Raw genomic sequence first — 24729 nt, forward strand, 5'->3', positions numbered from 1 at the left:
AGATCACAAGTAGACAGAGAGGCAGGCAGAGAGAGAGGAAGGGAAGCAGGCTCCCTGCTTCACAGAGAGCCTGACGTGGGGCTCGATCCCAGGACCCTGGGATCATGACCTGAGCCGAAGGCAGAGGCTTTAACCCGCTGAGCCACCCAAGCGCCCCGATAGTAGTAAGTTTTTTAAAAGCAGAAAATAATATGTGTCCTAATGCCTTGAAGCTTTAGTTTAGAAGAGGGTTTCTCAACCTCAGCACGGCTGTCATTTTAGGCTGGAGAATTCTTCACTGCGGGGGGCTGGCCTGTGCATTTCAGGGTGCTCAGCGGCATCCCTCCTCGCCTTTACCCATCAGATGCCACTAGCACCGTCTGCCCTCATTACGGCAACCAAAAATGACATCACATGTTGCCAAATGTCCCCTGGGGGACGGAATCAGCCCCAGTTGAGAAACACTGGCTTAAAATAAATAGAGGTTACTCTAGCTGAGAAACTCAGAACATTTTAGAGCGGGAACATTTCAGTCAGTTCTGCTGGCCGGATAGGACAGGCTTGGGCCATTCCTAAGCATTTGGAGGGTGATGTGCTGAGGAACTAACATGAGAGGTATTAACAAAGGTGTACAAAGGCAGGGTAAGTTTCTATTTAATTCTGCACTCTAACTGCTGCCAATCAGCTTAGGAAAAAAAATCAAGTCACAACTATGGAAAAGGAAGAAATTGAAATATCAATGTGTGCAGATGATTTGCTTATGTACTTGGGAACCCCAAGACCAACAAAACATTACTAAAACTACCTCAACATCAAAGGGTATAAATTAAACTCACTTTCATAGGTTCAAATCTGGATTCAACTTTCTCTGTCAACTATGTGGCCACGTAATACTACGTAACTTCCCTGGGCCTCAGTTTGTTGACAAATACAGAAGACTGTTCAAAGGATCAAATTGGATAATTTGTATAAGCACGTTGAGAAACATAAAGCCTTGTTACAATTGTCATCATTTCTGTGATCAACTTCATTCCTGAGAGGTAATACTAAAAATGTAATATTGGGGGACGCCTAGGTGGCTCAGTTGGTTAAGCAGCTGCCTTCGGCTCAGGTCATGATCCCAGCATCCTGGGATCAAGTCCCACATCGGGCTCCTTGCTTGGCGGGGAGCTTGCTTCTCCCTCTGCCTCTGCCTGCCATTCTGTCTGCCTGTGCTCGCTCTCTCTCACTCTCTCTCTGACAAATAAATAAAAAAATATTTTAAAAAAATGTAATATTGGCAATAAGAAACACACACACACATATACACACATACCAAAAGACAACGATAATATAAAGAATTAAGCCTCTATTAACTCTTTGATTCTTTGCTAATTTCTCTTATTTTGAGAAGAGCTAACATTTATTGAATAGTTTCTCTTCCCAGGTGCTATTAGTGTTTTACATGAACTATCTCATTTAAATGTAGGAGCAACCTATCTACAGAGCTGATACTTAGAGAGGTTAACTAACTTGCCCAAGGTCCTGTAACCAGTGAGTGGCAGACCAGTATTCTAATAGTGGCAGTCTGATACAACCATAATGTGATGGCTAAGGGTGAGTCTCTAGTGACAGAGAGCTGTGTGACCTTTTGAAGTTACTTAATCTCCTCTTTCTCCTCACCTTTCAAATGAAGATGATATTACCTACTCTGTAGGATTAAATGTGTTCACAGAAGCAGAACTCTTAGAACAGAGCCTGTCACATAGTAAGCGCTTCGTGTTATGACTGTTATCACTGCTACTTCAACCCCCCACCCCTACATGTCCTCCTGTGGTTCATTGGAGGAAACCTTGATTAAGATACCTTTGCAAACTTTAGTAATCCAACTAACATTTTCCACAATTCCCGTTGGGTATTTTTGCTTTCCTAATTTAATGCTTTTTAAGTAGGGCTGTATAACTGATGTCACATTCGTTTCATACTGAAATTACAAGTGATCGATTCTTAACTTTAGTGGTGTAAGAAGAAGAAACAAGGGAGCCATCCATCCCATACCCACACCTCCCACAGCAATGTCACAACATTATCGTGACCTGAAATGCAATAACCCACTTCAGACTAGGGGAAAAGGACTTCTCCCCAACCTCACTCAGTAATCTGTTAAGTCACAGGTATTTTCTTTGGGTCTGTATTGCCATTGCCTTGAGAAAATTTTGCTCTTTCTATAAAGAGCTAAAAATGCAGGCTTTTTTTTTTTTTTTTCTTTACAGAGACTAAAACCAAACAGGGAAAAGAGTAGTTAGTGGCTTTAAAGAAAAAAAAAAAAAAAGATTAACATACAAGCATGCTAAAAATTAAATTGTCCAAATGTGCAAAAGAAAATAATTTATTTTTCCCTGCTTCAAGCAAATGAAAGTTTGTTTTTCATGATGGAACAAATGAAGATTTGGGAGCCATGTGGAAACAAGCTGAACTAATTTATTGCCAAATGTTGCTCTGTGGCTACAAAGCTTTTCACCACTAGCCTTAAAAAATGACCTCACAAAAGCTATGTCTGAAAGGAATCGCCAAGTATTATTAACTCAATGACAGGCTTTGGACTGTGCTCTGATTCTTAGTGGACTAATAACTTTAAATTATTTTAATGATTATTTTTCCTTTAAAAAGCTCCAGATTTCTCTCCCCCTTCAATCAGCCAAAACCTGTATAGTACTTTCCCCTCTCCTCTCCCTTAGTCATCAAAAGTACTAAATCCAATAGAATGTGAGATCCTAGTTGACATAAATCCAGATAGTATCATCATTAAAAAAAAAAGTCAATTCATCAGTACTCTCCAGAGATCAGTAACTTGATTACTTCAAGTGACCTATAAATTATTTCCCCAGATAGAATGTCAAGAGATTAATAGTGACATGAGGACCATCTCTTTCCTTCCTTCTCCCACACCAAATGGTCAGCTTGGGTAAGGGCCAGTATTGAGAATACTGAGCTGGCCAAAAAAAAAAAAAAACATCATTTCTGGTTGAGAGAACAGATTGGCTCTTTTGGTTTCAGACCTGCCTTAAGCAAAAAGGTGCTTTCACGATAGCACAGGACGGGACCCAGAAAGAGCTGCCAATGCTCAATTAAATTTTAAGCGTAACTGAGATAGTTTTGGACTCCTAGTGGTCAGTATCCTGAGGTAGCTCTGTGTCAGTGCCCTCTGTCACATCAGGCCTCCAGGTGAACCTTCAAATCCAGTCAGCTCTTCTTGTCCAACCAAATTCCTGGAATCTAGCAGGTGTGGCAATTAATTTGTACCTGGAAAGGAAGAGACTAAGTCACAGAGAGATAAATAACATGCCTAAGCCTTTCCAGCCGGCAAGCAGCAGTGAAATTTGAATTCTGTGGGGGCAGTTTCAGCGTGGTTTAGACTTTCATGATCCAAGTTTTGACCTGGAATTTAATCATTTATGTGGGCAAAGAGCAGACCAAGTGCAGCTTCCCCTCCTTGAGTATCTTAATGTTTCCAGATGACTCTCTTGGGCAAACGGACCAGTAGAAGGTAAACTAGCAAGTTTTCTAATGTAGGGAGACCTGTGTCTTTCCAATGAAAGAATATTTGTGGCTTTACTGAAATAAAAATATTAGGAAAAGACATCTCATGCCACTTTTAGAAAAATATGGGCTATAAAGGCATTTTAAGGAAATTTATATAAGGAACTGCTAATGAGCGTCTTCAACACTTTTAAACACTCAGGAAACCTGGGCACATGATCCATAAAGGAGACTGTGAGTCATACAGACAAATACAAACGACACCCCGTAAACAAACATGTAACAGCCGTTCTCTGGAACTACCTCTGTAATTGTCAGAGGAAGCTGAAATTAAAGTTACTAAGAAGAAACAATGGGTGACCTACTGATCTGCCCTAGAGTCATTAAGTAGACCCACAGTGACATGGGGCTCCAGTGATATAATGCACATGCAGAAGGACTTTAAAAATATAATTGCAAAATCGTGAGTCATTTTATTTATTTTCAAGGAGTTTTGAAACACACTGAAGATCTACATTGGTAGAAATGGGCAGAGTATGCAAATGTGGAAGCAGATGGGAAACAGGGACCCTGTAGGAAAGTTAAGTTAAATAACACTCCCTCCAGAGAATGGGACATCATGCTGATTTAAAAGGAATGAGACTGCCCTAGATACACTGATGTGAAACGTTCTCCAGGATGTTCTGCTACATAGAACAAAAGCAAGGTACAGAAGAGTGTATGTAATATGCTGCCATTTGTGTAGAAAACTCAAACACATGCCCTCTCTCACACACCAGCGTAAAACACCTCTGAAAAGGGAAATCAAAGAATTGGTGGCAGGATTAACTTCCAGGAGGGAAACTAGTGGGCCATGAGGGTGTACGAGAGATTTACCTTTTTACTCACCACCCTTGTGTGTCTTTTGAATTTTTGACCATATGCTCATGTTACCCAATCAAAACTAAATTTAAAAATAAAGAAATGTAAGGACACTAGATACAGTTAGTGGAGATTTTTTAAAAAATCACTGGCAGAGGAACTCAATAAAAATAAGAAATTTGGATTTCACAAAAGAAAGCTTGGAAGTCTCCAAGATTTGAATTGAATCCAAGTTGTATTCAATCCATTTATTCTACATCACTATACCAAGTTTAGAAATCTGGGGGGTTTTTTTGTTTTGTTTTGTTTTGTTTTTTAGAATCCCATCCTCCTAGCAACCTAATATTGAACAATTATAAGATTTTTTTTTCTTTTCCAAAGGAAAGGTGGGGCTGACCAGTAGTTTTGCCCAAGTTCTTGGGTACCTGTAAAGTTTATTATTTTCCTTTTATTGCAATGCTTAATAATATATATTGGATTTTTTCATTTTTAAAATTCTCAGTAGAAGTAGCTTTTAAAATTTTGTGTATATGAAGGAATATGCTGGATAAAAGTGAAGATGTGTGAGCTGTTCATTTATGTATTCAGGGGGGAATGTGTTCAGGGGGAAAATGTATTCGGGGGGAATAACAATGCTAAAAAAATAACAAAATAGTATTGAAGTGAAAAAAAAATTTTGTGTATAATTTCTGCCTTCACAAAGTATTACAGAGTAAGCTCTTACATTAGAGGAAGCTTATTTTATAGCTTCTACAATACCTTGAAAGCTATCATCTAGCTTTTGTGAAAAGCCAAATGCTGTTTGTTCTCAGAAATAAGAGTTCAAAACCCTAAATCATTGGTTAAGAGGAGCAGGAAGTTGGTGTCTTCCAGTTGTGCGATTTTATAGATAAACCAGATTGCTTCAGGTTGGAGTCAATGCTGGTTGTAAATTACACACACAGCAGTGCTGACCTTAGTGATGAAACAAGTTGAATTAGGTTTTCAAGGGTGCTGTCTGAAAAATGCTACTTACCTCAGTTTTTCTCTGCCAATTATTAATAAATAAGCAGTTTTCAATGTTATTTGGAATGTCAAGTCCCCCCTTACTCCTCTTTACGTGACCCCTCTTTCCACACAGACTCCTTTCCATTATTTTAAGTACTGTGAAAGGGATGACAGTAACACATTTCTTTACATAGGTTTATAATGCGGATATTTTACTAAGTTACCCCTAGAATTCTAGATTCTACATGGGATGAAATAAATCTTTTAGCAAAGCCAACACTCACCTTTATTATTTCTGCTAAAAGGACTTCAACACATGGCAGTGATGAATGAAGGGGATCTTTTACCAGTTTCAAAGTGTAAAATCGTGTGTGTGTGTGTGTGTGTGTGTGTGTGTGTGTGTGTGTAAAGGCTTCAAAGATGAGGAAGTGCAGAGTAGATCATCAGGTCATCAAGTGGTAGACTTCCCCACTCTCTGGGCTCTGATGGATCTAGATCTATCATGTACTTACTGGTCCACATAGAAACAAACAACCAGCTTGCATATGTTTTCATGTGTCCAAATGCACGTGTTCTGATCTTTCCCATCCTTGGGAAAGGTTTTCTGAAGAGGCTAGGATTCATCTGGAACAACAAAGAAAAATCAGAAGTTATGCCCTACCCCATCCTTTCCCTGGCCCTTATCCTCCTTTTAAAGACAATGCCATCAAGTGAATGCACGATGCTATCTAGGGATGGCTTGATGAATCGTATTTTATTTTATTTTTTTTAAGATTTTATTTATTTATTTGACAGAGAGAGAGAGAGAGAGAGAGACACAGCGAGAGAGGGAACACAAACAGAGGGAGGGGAGAAGCAGGCTTCCTGCCAAGCAGGGAGCCTGATGCGGGGCTACATCCTAGGACCCTGGGTTCATGACCTGAGCCGAAGACAGACACTTAACAACTGAGCCACCAAGGTGCCCCTGATGCATCGTATTTTAATAGGGAGGGACTATAGGCAGTTTTATAAGTAATTCTCAGTCTGCAGGTAATGTTTGCATTGATGAAAAGCTCAAATATCCCTTTTCAACTTGGTTTGTCTTTTCAATTTTATTTAAAGGTATGACATTGGCATTTGCGGGAACATATTTATTGGTGAACTTTGCTCCAGATAGAAATCAGTCAATCTCTGCAAGAACAGTCCAGTATTACTTTGTTGGATGGCAGTTCCTGATCTATGTGGTAAGAATCTTAAACACTTTACTGTCCCAGAAGTTATATTATCTAGGCCACTGGTAATGCAGATGTTAGCAAATGAATAAAGTCTTGTCTTCTCAGCATTAATAATCTCATTAAATTGTAAATATATTTGACCAAGACCAAAGTATTTGAAACACTAAATCAACAATAGAACACCCGCAGTTTCCTGAGTATCCTATTCCTGGGGGTGACTTGTCATTGAAACAATTTCCACAATATTTAATCCAGCAAATTCCAGAGCAGCATGTTTTAGGACAACTCAAAGTAAAAAACAAACCCAAAAAACTCTCTTCCTAGGTCAAAGGGAAATGCCTAAAGACACATTTAACTTCACTGACTTTTATTCGAGATAGAGATTTTCTTCCAAAAAAGTATTCATTGAGACCAATGCAACAGGTTGTCTGGGGAGAAGTAGACAGCAGTAGGATAATACTGGGAGATGTGTAAAAGAAAGAATGGAATGAGCTGATGTAGAAATTTGAAGGCACTAATTGGGGTATTTTATTTGACTCAGTGATTGTATTCAGTGGGTATAGCAAGAATGTGCTAGAGGTAGTTGGTGTGTAACTTGTTACAGAAGTTGGTTTAGGGTGAAGAATCAGTATGTTCCAGGAAGGGCAGGTGGTGAGAAGAAAACTGGGGTAGACAACGTGAGCATTTAACCAAGAACCATATTAGTAAAATAATTGTGAATTCAACGAAAAGAATCAAAGCACAGAGAATCACACATCTTTAGGATTAGAAGAGACTTCAAAAAGCTATCTGTCTAGTCCTCTGCCACTGTAACAGGAAACTCATATGACCCTACTTCATACACCTATTGTTCTAGATGTGACATTGGGATTTGTAGGGACATGTTTTTTTGTTTTTTTGTTTTTTAATTTTATTATTTATAAACATATAATATATTTTTATCCCCAGGGGTACAGGTCTGTGAATCGCCAGGTTTACACACTTTACAGCACTCACTATAGCACATACCCTTCCCTATGTCCATAACCCCCCCCAACCCCCCTCCCCCCATCAACCCTCAGTTTGTTTTGTGAGATTAAGAGTCACTTATGGTTTGTCTCCCTCCCAATCCCATCTTGTTTCATTTACTCTTCTCCTACCCCCTTAACCCCCCATGTTGCATCTCCTCTCCCTCATATCAGGGAGATCATATGATAGTTGTCTTTCTCCGATTGACTTATTTCGCTAAGCATGATACCCTCTAGTTCCATCCACGTCGTCGCAAATGACAAGATTTCACTTCTTTTGATGGCTGCATAGTATTCCATTGTGTATATATACCACATCTTCTTTATCCATTCGTCTGTTGATGGACATCTAGGTTCTTTCCATAGTTTGGCTATTGTAGACATTGCTGCTATAAACATTCGGGTGCACGTGCCCCTTCGGATCACTACGTTTGTATCTTTAGGGTAAATACCCAGCAGTGCAATTGCTGGGTCATAGGGTAGTTCTATTTTCAACATTTTGAGGAACCTCCATGCTGTTTTCCAGAGTGGTTGCACCAGCTTGCATTGCCACCAACAGTGTAGGAGGGTTCCCCTTTCTCCGCATCCTCACCAGCATCTGTCATTTCCTGACTTGTTAATTTTAGCCATTCTGACTGGTGTGAGGTGATATCTCATTGTGGTTTTGATTTGTATTTTAGGGACATGGTTTTTTTGTGAAGTTCATTCTAACTGTAACCCAGAATATTACAGTGGAGACTATGTGGTACTACATTATTATCTGACAGTCTTTAGTCTGTGTGACGAATTCTATGTATCTTGCCATCTCTGATATAGAATTCTGACCACTGGAACACAAATGCTTACAGGTGTTTTCTCTTTTTAGCCTCCCACTACGCTCCTTTCTTACTCAACAAAGAGACTTGGGTTTCTCTGCTTTTAAAAAAATTCATTTAAAAATCCTCATCTTTACACACTCTGTCATAAACTGTCCTGTTTCCCCTCATTCCACTCTCCCCTCTACTTTCCCAGCTCCTAGTCACTCTTCACTCATTTTAATCTGGTAGATTTCCCCCCGTACCCACGAATTGCCAAGTGGAATTGCTTTTTTGGTTCTGCTTCTTCTTGAACCTTGTGCAGCATTTACTCATGACCCAACATCTCCTTGACCCCCTCTCTTTCCTAGCTTTCTCTGTTTGTTTTCCCTATTTCTCCTCTTCCTCTCTGACCATCCATCCCATACTGTTTGTGGGAACCTCCTTCTCTTGTGCCAGTCACTCTTAATCTACTCACACTACATACTCTTCCAGGGTTTTCTTGGGTGATCCCATTGCCAACCCCATCATCCTATAGGAGGACCTCTAAATCCAGACCTACACCTCTTTCCCAGTCCTCTTCTGAGTTGCAGATCTATATTCTCATCTGTCCACTTATTACTCATCCTGCCTGGATGTCTCATAGGTTCCTCAAATGTATCATCTCAAAAATTGAACTCAATATCTTCTCCCCTGGACTCTTCTTCTTTTTTGTATTAGAAGCCTTCCCTTCCTCCTGCTCTCCATCAACCTTTAGGATTAGACTTTCCAGCTCAGATTAGCCTTCCCTGGGCCTATCACACTTTGTGCCTCCCCTCTGCCCCATTGTAATCCTCCTGCTTATCCACAAGACCTAACCTTTGAACAGATTTCATCAATCAAATCCAAGGCTCTAGAAGCACTTATCAAGTGTTTCATAGTAGCCTAGACTTGAAGTCCTACTGATGTGTTATTATTCTTTGCCTACAAGGCAAAACAAATTCTTAATCCAGTAAGAAAAGGGTCACATACTCTGTGACCAGAAAATGAATAGCTTGAGTTGAATCCTTTGGAGATTAAAGTTGCATCAAGACTTAATTTCCTGAATAAACAGCCTTGTTTGATGACGACATATCTTATATTGTTTTAATAACAGAGGAAACATTGAAAAGAACAAACCAACTTTTTATTAAACCTTAAATTTCTATTTTAAAAAAAAGCCTCTGGCATAACTTGCATTTTTTGCAACTTTCTAAAGTCAACTCTTAAATTCATTCATTCATTTATTCACTAATTCATTCAACTGATTAGACACCCAGGGTCTAGAAAAGAATTCCTGTAACAGGGATTTTAGAGTCCTGGGAGAGGCCCGTATTCCTATAAAATAATGAAAGTATATTTGAAAGTAAATGTCACCCAAAAATGTAACTAATTTCAGATATTTATAAGATAGTATAAAATAAATCTGTAATAAAGTCTCATTTGATTTAATTTTTTTTAAAGATTTTATTTATCTATTTGAGAGAGAGAGAAAGATCACAAGTAGGCAGAGAGAGAGGGGGAAGCAGGCTCCCTGCTGAACAGAGAGACTGATGCAGGGCCTGATCCCAGGACCCTGAGATCATGACCTGAGCCAAAGGCAGAGGCTTAACTCACTGAGCCACCCAGGTGCCCTAATAAAGTCACATTTGAATAACACTATTGGCTGTAAATTCTAAAGGGAATTATCTACGTTATCTTAATTGGAATTTTAATCCATTATATGTTGCATCTCTAAAGGCTCTAGAAGTTATCAATTATATGCTAAGATCTTGAGCTGAAGTTGGATTTGAATCTGTTAAGCATTGAAGTAATTAATATTTAATCCTTGGAGGTGGCAGTCTCTGTGCTGTTTCTTCCAACTATGACTGCAAAGATCATAATTATGGCCATTAAGGCTCTTCTTTGAAGTGTCATTCATCTAGCTGTTCTTGGATTACACCAAGGATAAATGCAGTACCTGAAGTGCTTTTCAGGACGGATCAAATAACTAATACCATGAGTAAAAATATTTTAAAGTCTGGATAAGTTTTCCATTTCTCGAAAGGGGACCATAAAATCGTAACCCAGCAGGCCGATAGCATCTCCTTGATTCATGGGCTTACCTGTCCCAGGTGGATGTCCAGGTTACCTTTCAGGCATGCATGAGCTGGAGGCCTCAGAAACAAGAGCCCAGGAGCCTATCCTCTGAGCTCGTTCTTTTTCTGGAAGGAAGAGGATTTGAGAAGCCTGGTGTCAACTGGCCAGCGAAGAATGACACATCCTCTGCTCACCCACTAACATGGCCTTTCCTGGCCTGTATTCATAGATGGGCGGCCCCACCCGCTACTTTGTCAAAAACCAAAAACAAGTTCATGTTGGAGCTTAAACTTGCTAGGGAAGCGGCTGCATAACATGACCCTGTCTGAGAGATTCACCTCTGTTAACATATTCAAAGCCAGAGGTCCTTTAGGAAGGGAACAGACTTGCCGACCACGGTGTCCTTTCCTCGAAGGACCTCAACCTTTGGTTGAGTGACACCCATCTATGCGGGATGCAGAACCGGCGTGAGGAAATTCGGCCCTGACCCTCATTTACTTCGTGTTCTTTGGCAGGCTTGGTTGTGGCCCTTTTGCCCACCCAGACTTTCCAGCAGAGCATTTGGGTGGAAACTTGGGTCATGAACATAAGATCCTTCACAAAATAATCTCCATGGTGCTCACTTTCCCTCCACCGGACAAAAAACTAAATCCGCAGAAGCAGCGTCAAAACCCTGTTGTTTGGGGGTAATTCTAGACCCTGAAGTTGATTATTATTAAGTCAGCCTTTCCAGCAGAGTTGCTTCAGAACCCACCACCAGGTGTCAAAAACCTGAAGGGAAAAAGAGCTGTTTTCCACAGACGTCACTCTGTATCTCATGAGGTTCATTTGCTTTGCCATCGGAATACATACAGCACTTGCATGTGAACGGTAGCTATAGGCCCCGCTTACAGAGCAGGCCGAGCTCTGTGCGGAGCTCTGACTCCCTTCTGTCCTTTTCCTCTGCAGTAGATTGGGAAACTGAGGCAGGTAATTTGTCCGAGGACCCATAAGTACTAAGTGGCAGAACCAGAATTCAAAACCAGGGAGCCCACCTCCAGGATGCACGCTCCAGTCCATTTCAGTACAGACCCCTCTACGCAGAATTAGTAAAAGCTGACCACTGAGGATCACATCTTTGTCCTCACTTGATCCTAAGGAGAGCCTTGGCAGAGCTCTTTTTTTTTCCCCCAAGGAAGTCATCTCAAAGTCTTGACTTTCAAGAAAGGACTTGGTGAGAGAAGATGAGGTAAACATGGGGTCAGATTTTTGTACTGCAAGTGGGGCACCCAGTGGTGAGATTTTGTGTCTCTCTTTTGTCACATCTTCCCATTGGCCAGTGCTCTTTTCACTGCCGAAAACGAGGGGTTGAGTGCCTTTAAATCTAATGAGATTAGAGAATCCACGCAGAAAACCCAGAGTCAACTCAGAAAATTCATCCCGAAGATTCTATTCCCCTGGAAAGATGTCAGATACCAAAACCTCAGTTAGTTTCCTCTTACCTCCGTAACAAATTGTCACAAGCTTAGTATCTTAAAACAATACAGATTTATCGTCTTAGTTTTGAAGGTCAGAAGTCCAGCGTGGGTCTCACTGGACTAAAATCAAGGTATTGGCAGGGCCATATTCCTTGCTAGTGCCTCTGGAAGAGAATCCGTTTCCTTGCCTTTCCCAGCGGCTTGAGACCACGAACATTCCTTGCCTCTATTCTTTCTCATGTTACCTCTCTCTGACCAGGCCTGGGAAGTTTCTCTGTTTGTTAGGACTCATACGATTACTTCAAACTCACTTGGATAATCTCCCCCATCTCAAGGTCCGTAGCCTTACTCACGTCTCCAAGGCCCCTTGGCCACGGACAGTAACGTACATGCAAGTTACAGAGATTAGAACGCGGGCATCTTTGGGAGGCCATTATTCTGTGTACTAGACCTACGTCACTTAACCCCTCTGAGCCTTGGTTTCCTCTTCTGTCAAATGGGGATAATAGTGCCCGCCTCCTGGAGTTGTGAGGATTCAACAAATTAATGCAAGTTTAGCGAGTGGTAAGCCTGCTGTCAGTGCTATTGTTATCTCTGACCTCTGAGGTAGCGATCAGCAAAGCAGCCTCCTCCTGGGTCTCACCAGCCTGTGGAAATCACAGCTGCTTTAATATTGGTATTTTCAGAGAGGGGGAAAAAATGTTGCGTGCAGGAAAAAAAACTAGCGTGAATTCATGCCGCTTGAATATTTTATTCCTGGGAGCTCCGTGACCTCTTGCAACAAGACAGAACATTCTGAGTCACAGGAGCTCATGTTTTATTTATCTGGAGCCACAGAGATGGAATTTGGAAAAATGTCATATGTGATATTTGAACTGATAACCACCCTTGTTTTCCCCCACCTCCTCCCGAAAGTAATCATCCTCTTGCTAATAGATTTAACTAACACACTCTGTGCATTAGGGCAGGAAGATCTTCCTTCTCTCCAGCAACGAATACAGGGTCCCTAATGCTGCTATGAGTCGTTTGTGATCATATCACGTGAGAAATGGAAGCCTGCGGTTGAAGGGGGGGATGAAGCCAACAGGGATATTTCTGTTAACAGTTGGTGATCTGTACAGACATTGAGTCATCCAACGTTTTGATGGCAGTTTTTGGGAAGGCAAAATGATAGGAGTTTAATAGCTTTTGCAGCATGATTTGATTAAATTAAAGGCCTGGCAAATAAGTCCTATAAGAAAAAGTTAAAGTAATTAGTTTAATTAACCAGGAAAAGACTGAGGGATGACTTAATCTCCCATATGAGATGAAAGGTTTTTAAATGAGGAAGATATGGTCCTGCTGCTTTCCGTGCCCACAGAGGATTAAAGGGAAAAAAAAAAAAAAAAAGCAAGCAAACCTTGAACTGAAACAGTAGAGATTTATGTTGATTTAGAGAGGGCTCCATAAGTAAAATGCAGACCTAAATGTAGTGAGGTCCCTAACTCTAGTACTTTAAAAAAAAAAAAAATAGCGGTGTTGTTTTTACTTGTCTGACATCAGAAAAGTAAACATTCATATTTATGATTTCAGTCCAGGGATCCTGCCTTCTTGAAAAAAAAAAAAAAAAAAGATAGCTTTGCTTCAGGTTATCTTAAGGACTTCAAAAAAGAAAAAACGTTAAAACATAAATAAAATGGAGAACTCAAAACTACATTAGAGTTTTCTTAAGGGTAGGAAAATTTTAGACATTCAGTCAATTAATATTTATTGAACACTCAGTTTATTAGACATTAGATCTGTTTTTCAGCAAGTTGCTCATAATAAATATGAAGTGTAATTTATTCATTAATTCCATAAATACGTATTGGGTGACCGACAGTGTCCCGGCACTGAAGACCATGGTGAAGAGGACAAATAAGGTCCACGTTCTCACAGAACCGGTGTGCCGGTCAGAGAGACCGAAAAGAAACACATAAATGGATGAACAGGAAATAGTCCAGATGATGATAAATGCTCTACGGTAGATGAGGGGTGGCTCTATTAAATCAGAGTAGTCAGAGAAGACATCTTGGAAGAGGTGATCTTTAAGCTGAAATTGGAGTGATTGGAAGGAGCCATTGTAGGGAGATCGGGGAAGGAGTATTCCAAGCAACTCCAGTAGCTAGTGCAGGGGCCCCAAAGGCAGGTGCCATCTGAGCTCTGCAGAGAACTGGGCAGGGTGGGGGGAGAGGCCCTCTGTGGCTGGATCACGTGGGCCATCCTGGATTTTATTCTTAGTGGGATAGGAAACCATAGGAGGTCTGAGCAAAGGAACGACTGGATTTAACAGATATTTCTACTACGTGTATCATCCTGGACAGACCTCATAAACAGTGCACCATGAAAAGCCAGGAAGTGAAAACAAGTATGATTCTGCATGTATGAAGTCCGAACATATGCAAAAATAAACAGGGTGCTATTTGAGAACACATAAAAGGTAGTAAACTATAAAGAAAGTGACTAGTATACACAAAAATTCTTTGTAATTGTTGCTGGAGGGATCCTAGAAGGAGGAGAGTACAACTGGGGAGAGGTGTGCAGGAGACTTCAAAGGCTGTGGTAGGTTCTCTCTCTCTGGCTGGATGCAGGGCATGTGACTACTTGTCACACTATGTAAATACCTTATGTGTGTATCATATATGTTCTCTACGAATGTCATATGTTATTATTCAAATTCTGCTTTGAAATGATTCCTCTGGCTGCTTAATGGCTGGATGGTAGAGGCAAGAGTAGAATCAGAGACAAAATGGAAGCTCTTGCAGTCGTTAGAGAGAAGGTGACAGGGAGTCGGGGAAAGGAAGGAGTTACCAGCTGGTGCAACGAGGTATGTATTGATGCCATTCTTTGGTGTAGGTGAAGGCCCCAGGAGGCACAGGTAGGAAAAGAAGGCACTCAGGAGTTTAGCATTGCCCATATTTGTGTGATATGGCTATGAAACACGCATAGGGAGATGCCTAGAAGATAGTTGGATAAAAGAGACTGGAGTGGCCCATCTCAGGGTCACTGGCATATAGGTGAGGGGAGAGCTCTGGTTCTGGATGGCTGAGGCTCTTTATGTTGTTCTTGTATGTTTATGATTGTCCTTAGGAACGCCAGGCATCCTCAGATCTCACAAAATCAGAAAGAGAAGTATGGCATTCTGAAGACTTCATATAAAATAATTTACAGCTTACTCTTTACATCTTTTTCATTTCTAGATTTTAGAAATATTAATTTTCTGCACTCTGCTGTATTTCCACAAGAGAAAGGGAATGAAGCACATGGTGATTCTGCTAACCCTGGTGGCACTTCTAGGTAAGGACGTGCGCGGTTTCCTAATCCTCGAATCGAGCCTCGCAGAGTCAGGAAAGAGACTCAAGCATCCTATTCCTTTCTCATCGTTTCTACTTTTGAACTCTGATCTGTTAAAAAAAAAAACCCAGTCTCAACTATGCAAGTTCTATTTTGAGTGTCATATGGCTAGAATTGGTATGTTTAATTCTTTTAAAAACCTATGGAAGGGTCTTTACTTCTTGGTAATTTTATTTGCTCTCTAACAATTTGAGGATTGGTTTTCTTAGTATATAATTGAAAATTATTAAGAGAGGAACATATGAACCATCCCAACTGAAATTTTTGTATCAGGAATTACTTATCAAGACCTATCTTGTTTATAGGTTTAAAAAAAACACTTTAATAAAATATGGCTAATAAGAAATGTAAATGTCAGCGGTATGATTTTCTTAACTTCAACATTTCTTTCATTCATTGTTGATCTGCCTGTCTCCTTTTCTTTCCAGAGGCACCTTATAAAATTTGAAAACTGTTGCTTCTATAAGCCCACCATATATTTTTAAATCTACGTTCTTTCCTCCTCTCTCTCATACACACACACACACACACACACACACACACACACTATAAATCAACACTAGGAGTTTTCACTAATCATTGGAAAATAGCCTTTTAAAAAATTATTTATAATTCTTCTTTTGCCTCTTCTTTGCAGAGAAGATGACCCATGTGTCATGTGTTGTTTGCTATGACTCTATGATTGTGCTGATACCACTGGGACAGGTAGCAGCCCTCATGTTAAGGAAGGGCTGGAGCTTTCTTTTTTTTTTTTTTTTTTTTTTTTCCATTTCATGAACTAGTTCACTCCTTTGAATAGGAAGATTTGTATTTCTGATAGTTACTTGTAGAAACAAATTTATACTATGTTTAAGTATGCTGTTGTTCAAATGAAAAGAAAAAGAACTCTATATTTGTTTCTTTCCAAAGTGCCAGATGGGGAGAACAAAAGCAAACAAGAGACAAAATGTACATTATAAGGAAAATATTGAAAAATCAAGGAAATTTTATTTATTTTTTAAGGAAATTTTAAATAGAAAACTAAGATAACCATATTAAGATCTGACACATCAGTTATGATCATAAATGTAAATGGGGTACATTTGCCTAATAATAAAGATTGCCAAATTGGATTTTAGAAAAATTCCCAGATTGATTTTGATAAAGATTCTGAAATTGGATTCAGCCAGTGTTGTCTGGTTCAGATCTGTGAGAGATATAGAAATAGTGCCCTTTCTAATTGCCCCTTGCTGGTTGTGAAATACTTTGGCTTCATACAGAACAATCATCTAAAAAAGTAACTCAGTTTGAAAGTAAAAGAAAGCAGAAGGCCATACTATGACGATCTGAGTTAAAATCAAGGTGGGAGCATTAAATGCAACAGAGGCTCCTGGAGGCCCCACATTAGTATTTAGGGGCTCCACAGGGTGGGCCTGGGGCTTGGGAAGGGGAGACGCCAACACCAGGAGGCGTCAGGAGACTAGAACAGCAGCTCTTTTGAAAACTACATTCCCAGAAATATGACAGGAGTAGGAGACTTCTCTTAGCTCATGGAAGGTAGGTAGACAGAAAGGTATGTAAAAATAGAGGAATGAGTCCTTAATTTTGATCTAATGTTGAACTCTAAATCCTGAAAGCAGACCATACACCTGCTTTCAAATGCCTGTGTGACTTTTACAGAAGTTAATCGTATAATTGGCCACAAAGAAATCCTTGATGAATTCCAGGAAGCTGAAATAGCACAGACCACATTCTCAGATCACAGTGAAAGAAAAACAAAATAATAACAAAAATAGAAACGAGTAAAACTGTAACATCTGGAAATGTTAACACTACTCTTAAACTGCAGCTGGGCCCAAGAAGAAACCAAGATTTCATTGCAGCATGTATTTTTAAAATTATTATGAAAACACTTACTATTAAACCTATAGTTTATGATGAAAGCTGTATGCAGAAGGAAATTCATTACTTCAATGTAAGTCAAGCATTCCACTCAAAAAGTTAGGGAAGAAAAACACTGAAATAAAGCTGAGGCAAGCAGAAAGGAGCAATTAATAAATGTAAAAATTAATGAAATAGCGACTAGAAAAGCAATGAATTGATAAATAAACCCAAGAATCATTCTTAAAAGACATTAAAATAGATCATAAGACCAAAAAAAGAAAAAATCTCGAATACCCAAAATTAGAAATAAAATTGAAAACAGATATGAAAACTTGGTTAGATTGTTAATTTTTAAAGGAAAATAACTATGGAGCAAATAGAAGCTACATCCGGAAAATAACAAGACTATGTACTTTTACTTTCAACCTAGATGGTAACGCCTTTAAATCTTTTTTTTTTTTTTAAGATTTTATTTATTTATTTGTCAGAGAGATAGAGAGAGTACAGGCAGGCAAAGTGGCAGGCAGAGGCAGAGGGAGAAGCAGGCTCCCCGCTGTGGGACTTGATCCCAGGACGCTGGGATCATGACCTGAGCTAAAGGTAGCTGCTTAACCGACTGAGCCACCCAGGCACCCCAGGCCTTTAAATCTTTAGGAAACAGATTATTCTGATGTTGTTCACACTACTTGAGAACCTAAGAAGAAAGTTTGCACCTTTTTTTTTGTATATAATCAGTATAAATACTGATCCCAAACAGCACACATAAAGAATACCGTGGACAAATTTCCCTACTGAATATTAATGTAAAAGTCTCTAATAAAAAATTAGCAGGTAGAATCCAGAAAGGAAAATCATTCTTCACTTAACACCAAGTGGTCTTAATGAAACTAGTTCTTTTTCTTTGAAACACTTATAATAATTTGTACTTGCATAGTCTACTCATATGCTTATATTCTAGTTATCTCCCCCACCAGATTAGTTCTATGAGGACACAGTCATGTGTTCTGCTGTATATAATTACCTAGAACTGAGGACAGTGAGTACAAAGTAAACATTTTGAGTTAACTAAATTAATTATGGGAATGAAAGGATGGTTCCTTAAGAGATCCATTAACATAGTTCATCACGTTAATGACTCAGAAGGGAAATATCATGTAAATAGATGCTGAAAAGACATGCTGAAGTTTAATATCCATTCCTAATAAAGAATTCGAAATGCAATCAGAATAGAGATACCTGTGTCTTAAAAACATATTTCTCTCTTTTTAATAATTTTCACTTTATTGGGAAATAATTGACACATACAGCATATACTTATAAAGTACACAACATGATAATTTGATGTGCATCTGCATTGTAGAGTGATTACTGAGCCCAAGGTAATGAACACAGTTATCACCCCATTTTGTTAATATCTCACTGTTTTGTGTGTGTGCAGTGAGAATGCTTAAGAGCTCTCAGCAGCCTTGGAGTACACAGTACCACAGTATTAAGTCTAGTCACAGAGCTGTGTCTTAGGTCCTCAGAACTTTCTAAGCCAAACATCTGGGCCCTTTGACCTACATCACCCCAGCTGGCCCTGCTCCAGCCCCCAACCATCACCATTCTCCTCTCTGCTTCTTTGACACTGGAAAAAACCTTTTTCTCTTAACCCAGAAGCTGGAGCACATCCATTGGTGAAAACCAGGAAGTGTTCTCACTACAGTAAGAAAAGAGAAAAAGACACCCACTCTTCGCTTTCTGCCTACCTGTGCTGGCTGGGCATTTTACAATGATCAGCAACGACTTTTACAAGAAAAAAGTGATTGTGAAAATCCTGCAGCTGCTTTGAAAAATATGTACAGTGTCGGGTTAAACGAAAAAGTGGCACACAGCTGCATACCTACCTCTGTTGTGATTAAAAGCACTCATGAGGCGTACGCTGGAAATGAATGAGAGGCCGTAGGCAGGTGGATTTTTTTTTTTTTTTTACTTTATTGTCATTATTGTTTGTGTAACAGGTTAAAAAATGAACTAAAAAAGAAAAGAGAAAGTGAGGGCTACTGGGAAGAAAGAGATCTGGCTTCTGGTAGGTAGCACCCAGACCCGTGGCTGCAGTCTTCTTCCTTAAAGGAATCTTAAGACTCCAGGCAGAATGCTTTCGGCTCATCAGGAAGCTGGGAAAGCTTGGAAGTCCTTCTCTCTGCTCTGCATACTCAGATGTAGAGAAGCCAAATTAATAAATGAAATATTAATGGCTCTAATAAGGAGACGTTGATGGCAATTTGGGAAAGTCTCTGGAAGGAGCAATTGATGAAGTAGGAGGGAACGGAGAAGGCCGGGTTTCAAACACAGGACAGCTATGTCAGGTAAAGATGGCACTGCTGTCATGTCTATTGTTGAGAATTAAGAAAACAGAGAGACACATCAAGGAAACATATAAAAATCCATGTAACTGAGCACTGCTGCATGGTATGATGGAGTGTGACTGGTATTCTATAGAAGGCAGAATATTTCAGTATATTTCAGAGGAACAGCAGCTGTTAAAAAAGTCCCCTTTAGGTGATTTTCCTAGGCAGTTGGCAGAGTGGTATGCAAAGATTTATGTTCAGGAATATTCATCACAGCCTCATTTTTAATACCAAAAAAGAAAAAAAAAGATGCAACCTAAACATGCAAAAATAGGGAATTGCCAAGATAAAGTATATATTGATGGAAAGATATACTCCACAGCTAATGAAAATCATGCTTTAGAAGAATATTTAATGACATAGAAAATACTTAATGGCAATGGAAAATAGGTTCCTAAATAGTATATACTGTATGATTCATATATTACAATATATTCATACATAGAGATGGAAAAATAGCTATAAAGAAATACTCCCAAATGTTAAAAATGATTTGGGGATGAGTGTTGAGATTGCAGGGGATTTTCATTTTTCTTTCCAGGCTTTTCTGCATTTGTCCAAATTTTCTTAAAGGAACATGTAAACTTTTATAGTTTAAAATAATGAGGTGTTTTTTTTTTAAGATTTTATTTACTCTTTTGACAGACAGAGATCACAAGCAGGCAGAGAGGCAGGCAGAGAGGGGGGGGAAGCAGGCTCCCTGCTGAGCAGAGAGCCCAATATGGGGAGGGGGGTCCAATCCCAAGACCCTGGGATCATTGCCCAAGCTGAAGGCAGAGGCTTTAACCCACTGAGCCACCCAGGTGCCCCAAAATAATGAGTTTAAAGATTATTCATAATCCAAGTGCCTAGAGATAACCACTGATAGTGTCTGGATATAGTTTCTTATAGCATTTTTCCTAGCCTCTTTTTCTGTATATAAAAAGAGAAGATACACAAACACTTTATATTCATATATATATATATATGCATTTAAATTTTGTATTTTCACCTGTCCTCATTAACCACATGCCCACCCGAAACTAAAACGGAAATACTTGTCACCAGCCTTGAAGTAACTTGCAGAGTTACAATAAAGAGTGATTAATCAGTTGATGACTGTACATGCTTTGAAAATACAGTGATTAACTGTAGCAAACCGATAGCTGGTTTAGCTGTTTAATAAAGAAGTCTAGTTTTGTTTTTGTTTTACAGTTAAGTATAATTTAACATCAGATGGTAGTTGAATTAGATGACCTTGAAGAGCCTTTGCAATCCAGAGGTCATGAGGCTAATGGAACAGTGTGTTCAACTTCTTCTCATTAATGATCCCTTTGGGAAACCTGGCTGTTCAGAACACAAGACCATACCCACATCATGCTCTAATTTTAAGCAAAATTTTGAGGAGGAAATGAAGGTCCCTCAAAAGCCAACCTTACAAACTTAAACCATCAAATGACACACATCACAGTACATATTTCAAATTCCTGGATTAGCTAAAGTATGACTATTGTCATAATCTGTAGAAAACATGTAAAACAATGAGGTCAAAAGATGTTTTAAGATGAAGAGGGGCCTGGATGGGAGGGCCTCTTTGTTCAGACTAGGGGTTTGTTTTTAGAATTTATCACCTGTTCTCCTCTGTTAATTATGACTTTTAATGGAAAGAAAATGCCTAATTTGGAAGTATGCCCTAGTACTCTCCAAATTGAAGTATATTTTCATTTTTTTGAAAAGGATATGAGAGGCTTTCCCTTGTTAGCCATTAGCTGCTATTTTAACACACACACACACATATGTATATGCATACATATATATGTGTGTGTGCATATATATATATGTATATATATATATAATATTCAAAAGCTTAAAGGGATAAAGCCCAGATATATTATGACCTGGTAGACCAACAGCACCAAAGATAATGTTTCTCATTCTCATTGCCTTTGACTTACAGTTATTTGATTTCATGTAAAAATCATTTTTTTACTTTCTGTAGGTTTCAGCTAAGTTATTTAAGCAATATTAAATGACCAAAAACAAAAAGAAAACACTATTTTCTTCCTACAGAGACATGGTACTTCTAGAAAATGCTTTATTGCTTTCACATTATAAACTTATCAAGTCATTTCATTGCTATTTGGAACCTATGAAAAATTTTTTCTCCTACGGATAGCTTCCTCTTTAGCATAGAGATTAGACGTTGCTTATGTAAATCTTAGATTTATGGTTGACTTGGAGAAATGCATACTCAGCTCTGGTTCCTCTTCCTATCACCATCTTTGTCAAAAGAAAAAAAAGTTTTTTCATGAAACTTCTAGACATTTATGAACAAAAAGGCTCATATGGAGACTCAGTACAACTCTTAGTAAACTCACAGAGTGAACTGACTTCCATGTTCCAGTTTTCTCATCTGTTTGGCTTTCAATTTTTTCAGTATAGTTTAATAGTTATTTTCCCTTCCATGTCACAAGGACTGTCTGACTTTTCTTCTCTCCCCACTTCGTTGTTTTCTACTCTCCCATCTCCTAGTAATTATAACCTCTGCGGCATCCTTTCAACAGTTGGGGCTGGAAAATAAGCATCTTCCTGCAAAGATAAAAAGCACCCCTTTGCACAGCCCATCTTTAGCTGCTTCTAGAGAGCGCGGCTTCTAGAGAGAGCTACCTGTCGTCTGGAGCCCCGTCCTACCACCACCTCACACAAGCCTGAATTCCGAAAGCCTAACAGGGGTTCTCTACTGCTCCACTGTGTGAACTGGAGATATTTCTGTGTCATTCTATCTCAACGATGTTTTTTTATTTGTGTTTCTTGTTCTCTTTTTCAGCCTCGCTGACTGTTATTTCGGTAAAAGCCGTCTCGGGCATGATCACTTTTTCTGTGACGGAGAAAACGCAGCTAACTTATCCCATCTTCTATATCATGTTTATCATCATGATTGCATCTTGTGTTTTCCAAGTCAAGTAAGTTAGCTTCTGCAGACTCACTCACCGTTCAACCTTCCAGGGCTTCTCTGAGCATTAATCTTTATTGGGGTCCGTTGGTAATTAACATGAGGTGTAACTGGTTTCTAAGGGTGAGGGGTCTACAGCTGATCCTCAGCCAGCATGCCCTGTTTTCTCCTTCGTTCCCAATAAGAAGCCCTGCCTTCATGTCTTGTGAGTTCTAAAGTATGGCCGTAATCTAGCGAAGTGCACTTTGATACTTTCCTGATGCTCTTCTGCTTGTAATTAATATCCATCGTATGCAGGTTGTCATTAGCAATAAATCAGAGGGGCAGGTCCACATCCAGGATTTCATTCTAAATATAGGGAATGCATGAACCCTTCACCTTCATCCCTAGCTCAGGCTCATTAATTGCCCAGGGATGGACAAAACCAGACATTTGGCCGGGAGGGAAATCCTTTCCCCAGAACCCTGCATGCTTAGCCAGAATTTTCTTTGTACCCCTGGGATTGCGGAATGATTGTTTTATGTTTCTCTTGGGGCCTAATAGTGGTGACATGGAACTTTTGAGATTTCTGTTCTTCTCTCCCCCCACCTCCATCTGCTCTAGTCACTTCTCTTCCATTTCACATCGTGATTATGCCTTTGCCTGCAGAGGCTGTCCTCATTCAGCCAGGAATTTTTCTGTTTATCCCAAAATGCTATGCAAAAGCACTATCCTGGTGCCAGGAAACCAGAGCCTACCCTCCGGAAGAGAGAGCTTCCCTCCATGGGCACCCGCAGTCAAGTCTAACCTCCACGAGTCGGACATGGGCAAGGACTGGAGAAACCCAGTGTTTGGCCACTGTTTCATTTGTCATTTCCTTATGGGAATGAGTGTGTTTCTCATGCTTGACCCTTGCTACTTTGTTTCATCTCCCTTTCTTCTTCTGAGTTCATCAGCTGGGCTAGAGTATCTTTTGGAGTTTGGTGACTAACATCGTTATCTTTCAACTGGCTGTACGAATTTCAGTGGCAGACAGAAGGGAGGGTACCCCGCACTCCCATCCCTCTTCTTCTAGTCCCTGCCCCTCCCCCACTGGAGCTGCGGTGAACACACTCCAACTGTATGACTGGCCACCGAGCGAAACCGCCCGAGGCAGTGTTTGTTCATAGATTTGTGCATATATGTAAGTGTGTGCACATGGGCACTTGTGTACACACATCCCCTCAGGCACACCTGGGCTCTATCCACAAACATTTTTTTTTCAATTGTGCTACAATAGGACCTAAGCATTTTAGTTTTTTTTTTTTTTTCTTTTCCTTTTTTAAGTGTCCAGTTGGTGTCAGTGACAGGGCAGCACGACTTCCTGCTGGGGGCTGGAATCACGCTGGTGGCCGGAGAGAGACGGCGAGCTCCCACATGTGCTCTGCAGCTGGAGCCCTGAGCATTGTTTTCGAAACATTAAACATTCCCTCACTCCTCCATCTTCTTTCTTGGCACGTGGCATGTCAATGGATAGCTACACTATTCCCCAGATATGATATTTAACAGATTCTAGGGTCTATCCTCATGAATCAGCTCCAGTGTGATACTGGTCCAGCAGCTTGAACCACTTCCAACTCAAACTTCTGTGGCCTCAGAATATGATTAATTGCTTTTCATTGTTACTGTTGTTGGTTTAAACAGACCATAAAACCTGACATCTGATCTCATCCATCAGATGCATATAAGCTATGACTGCTGATTGGAAATGCCCTTTTACTGCACTTCCTCTCCCTTTGTAGTTGTAGCTTAAGGACATGCGTTTCTTGATGTTATTATTAACTTATTGCGAGCGTTCCTTAAAGCCAGAGCTCCAGTAAGTGCCTTCTGCTCTAGGTTCCTGAGTCAAGCCACAAAGCTCTACGACACAACAATGGTGGTGCCGGTCAACCATCTTTTCTTTACGACCAGTGCCATTACTGCAGGTGAGCCTTGGTTTCCTACCCTTCGGTGACTCTACCCCCACACCAGGCGTCCATCAAGTTTCTCTCAGGGTAGACGACACACTCGAGGAATCTTCAGGTTATAAGGAATTGAGTAGCCCACGTCTCATGATCCTCCCCTCTGCCCAGGACCGAATTTCCTCCATGACATTGTCTAGGACGGTCACTCTGCTTTGTGTGAAGGCTCCCTGGGGCTCTCTGTCTCCAGAGATGGCACAGTCCTCTTTTGGATCACGCTAATTATCTGGAGAGCTCAAATTATTGGAAAGTGTTTCCTTATCCTGGACTTGAAACTA

General features: G+C 39.9%; 1 protein-coding gene across 2 annotated transcripts in view; it reads left to right on the forward strand.

Moving 5' to 3' along the window:
• Nucleotides 1-24729, forward strand: part of NIPAL2 (NIPA like domain containing 2) — a 75176-nt gene that overhangs the window by 40891 nt on the left and 9556 nt on the right. For both annotated transcript variants that reach the window (XM_047726762.1, XM_047726763.1), the window contains 4 exons: nt 6448-6569; nt 15134-15230; nt 22347-22482; nt 24327-24415. In XM_047726762.1, coding sequence (XP_047582718.1) covers nt 6448-6569; nt 15134-15230; nt 22347-22482; nt 24327-24415 — 444 coding nt within the window. The remainder of the gene's footprint in view (nt 1-6447; nt 6570-15133; nt 15231-22346; nt 22483-24326; nt 24416-24729) is intronic.

Source organism: Lutra lutra, chromosome 4 (assembly GCF_902655055.1).
Source record: "Lutra lutra chromosome 4, mLutLut1.2, whole genome shotgun sequence".
Lineage (NCBI taxonomy): Eukaryota > Metazoa > Chordata > Mammalia > Carnivora > Mustelidae > Lutra > Lutra lutra.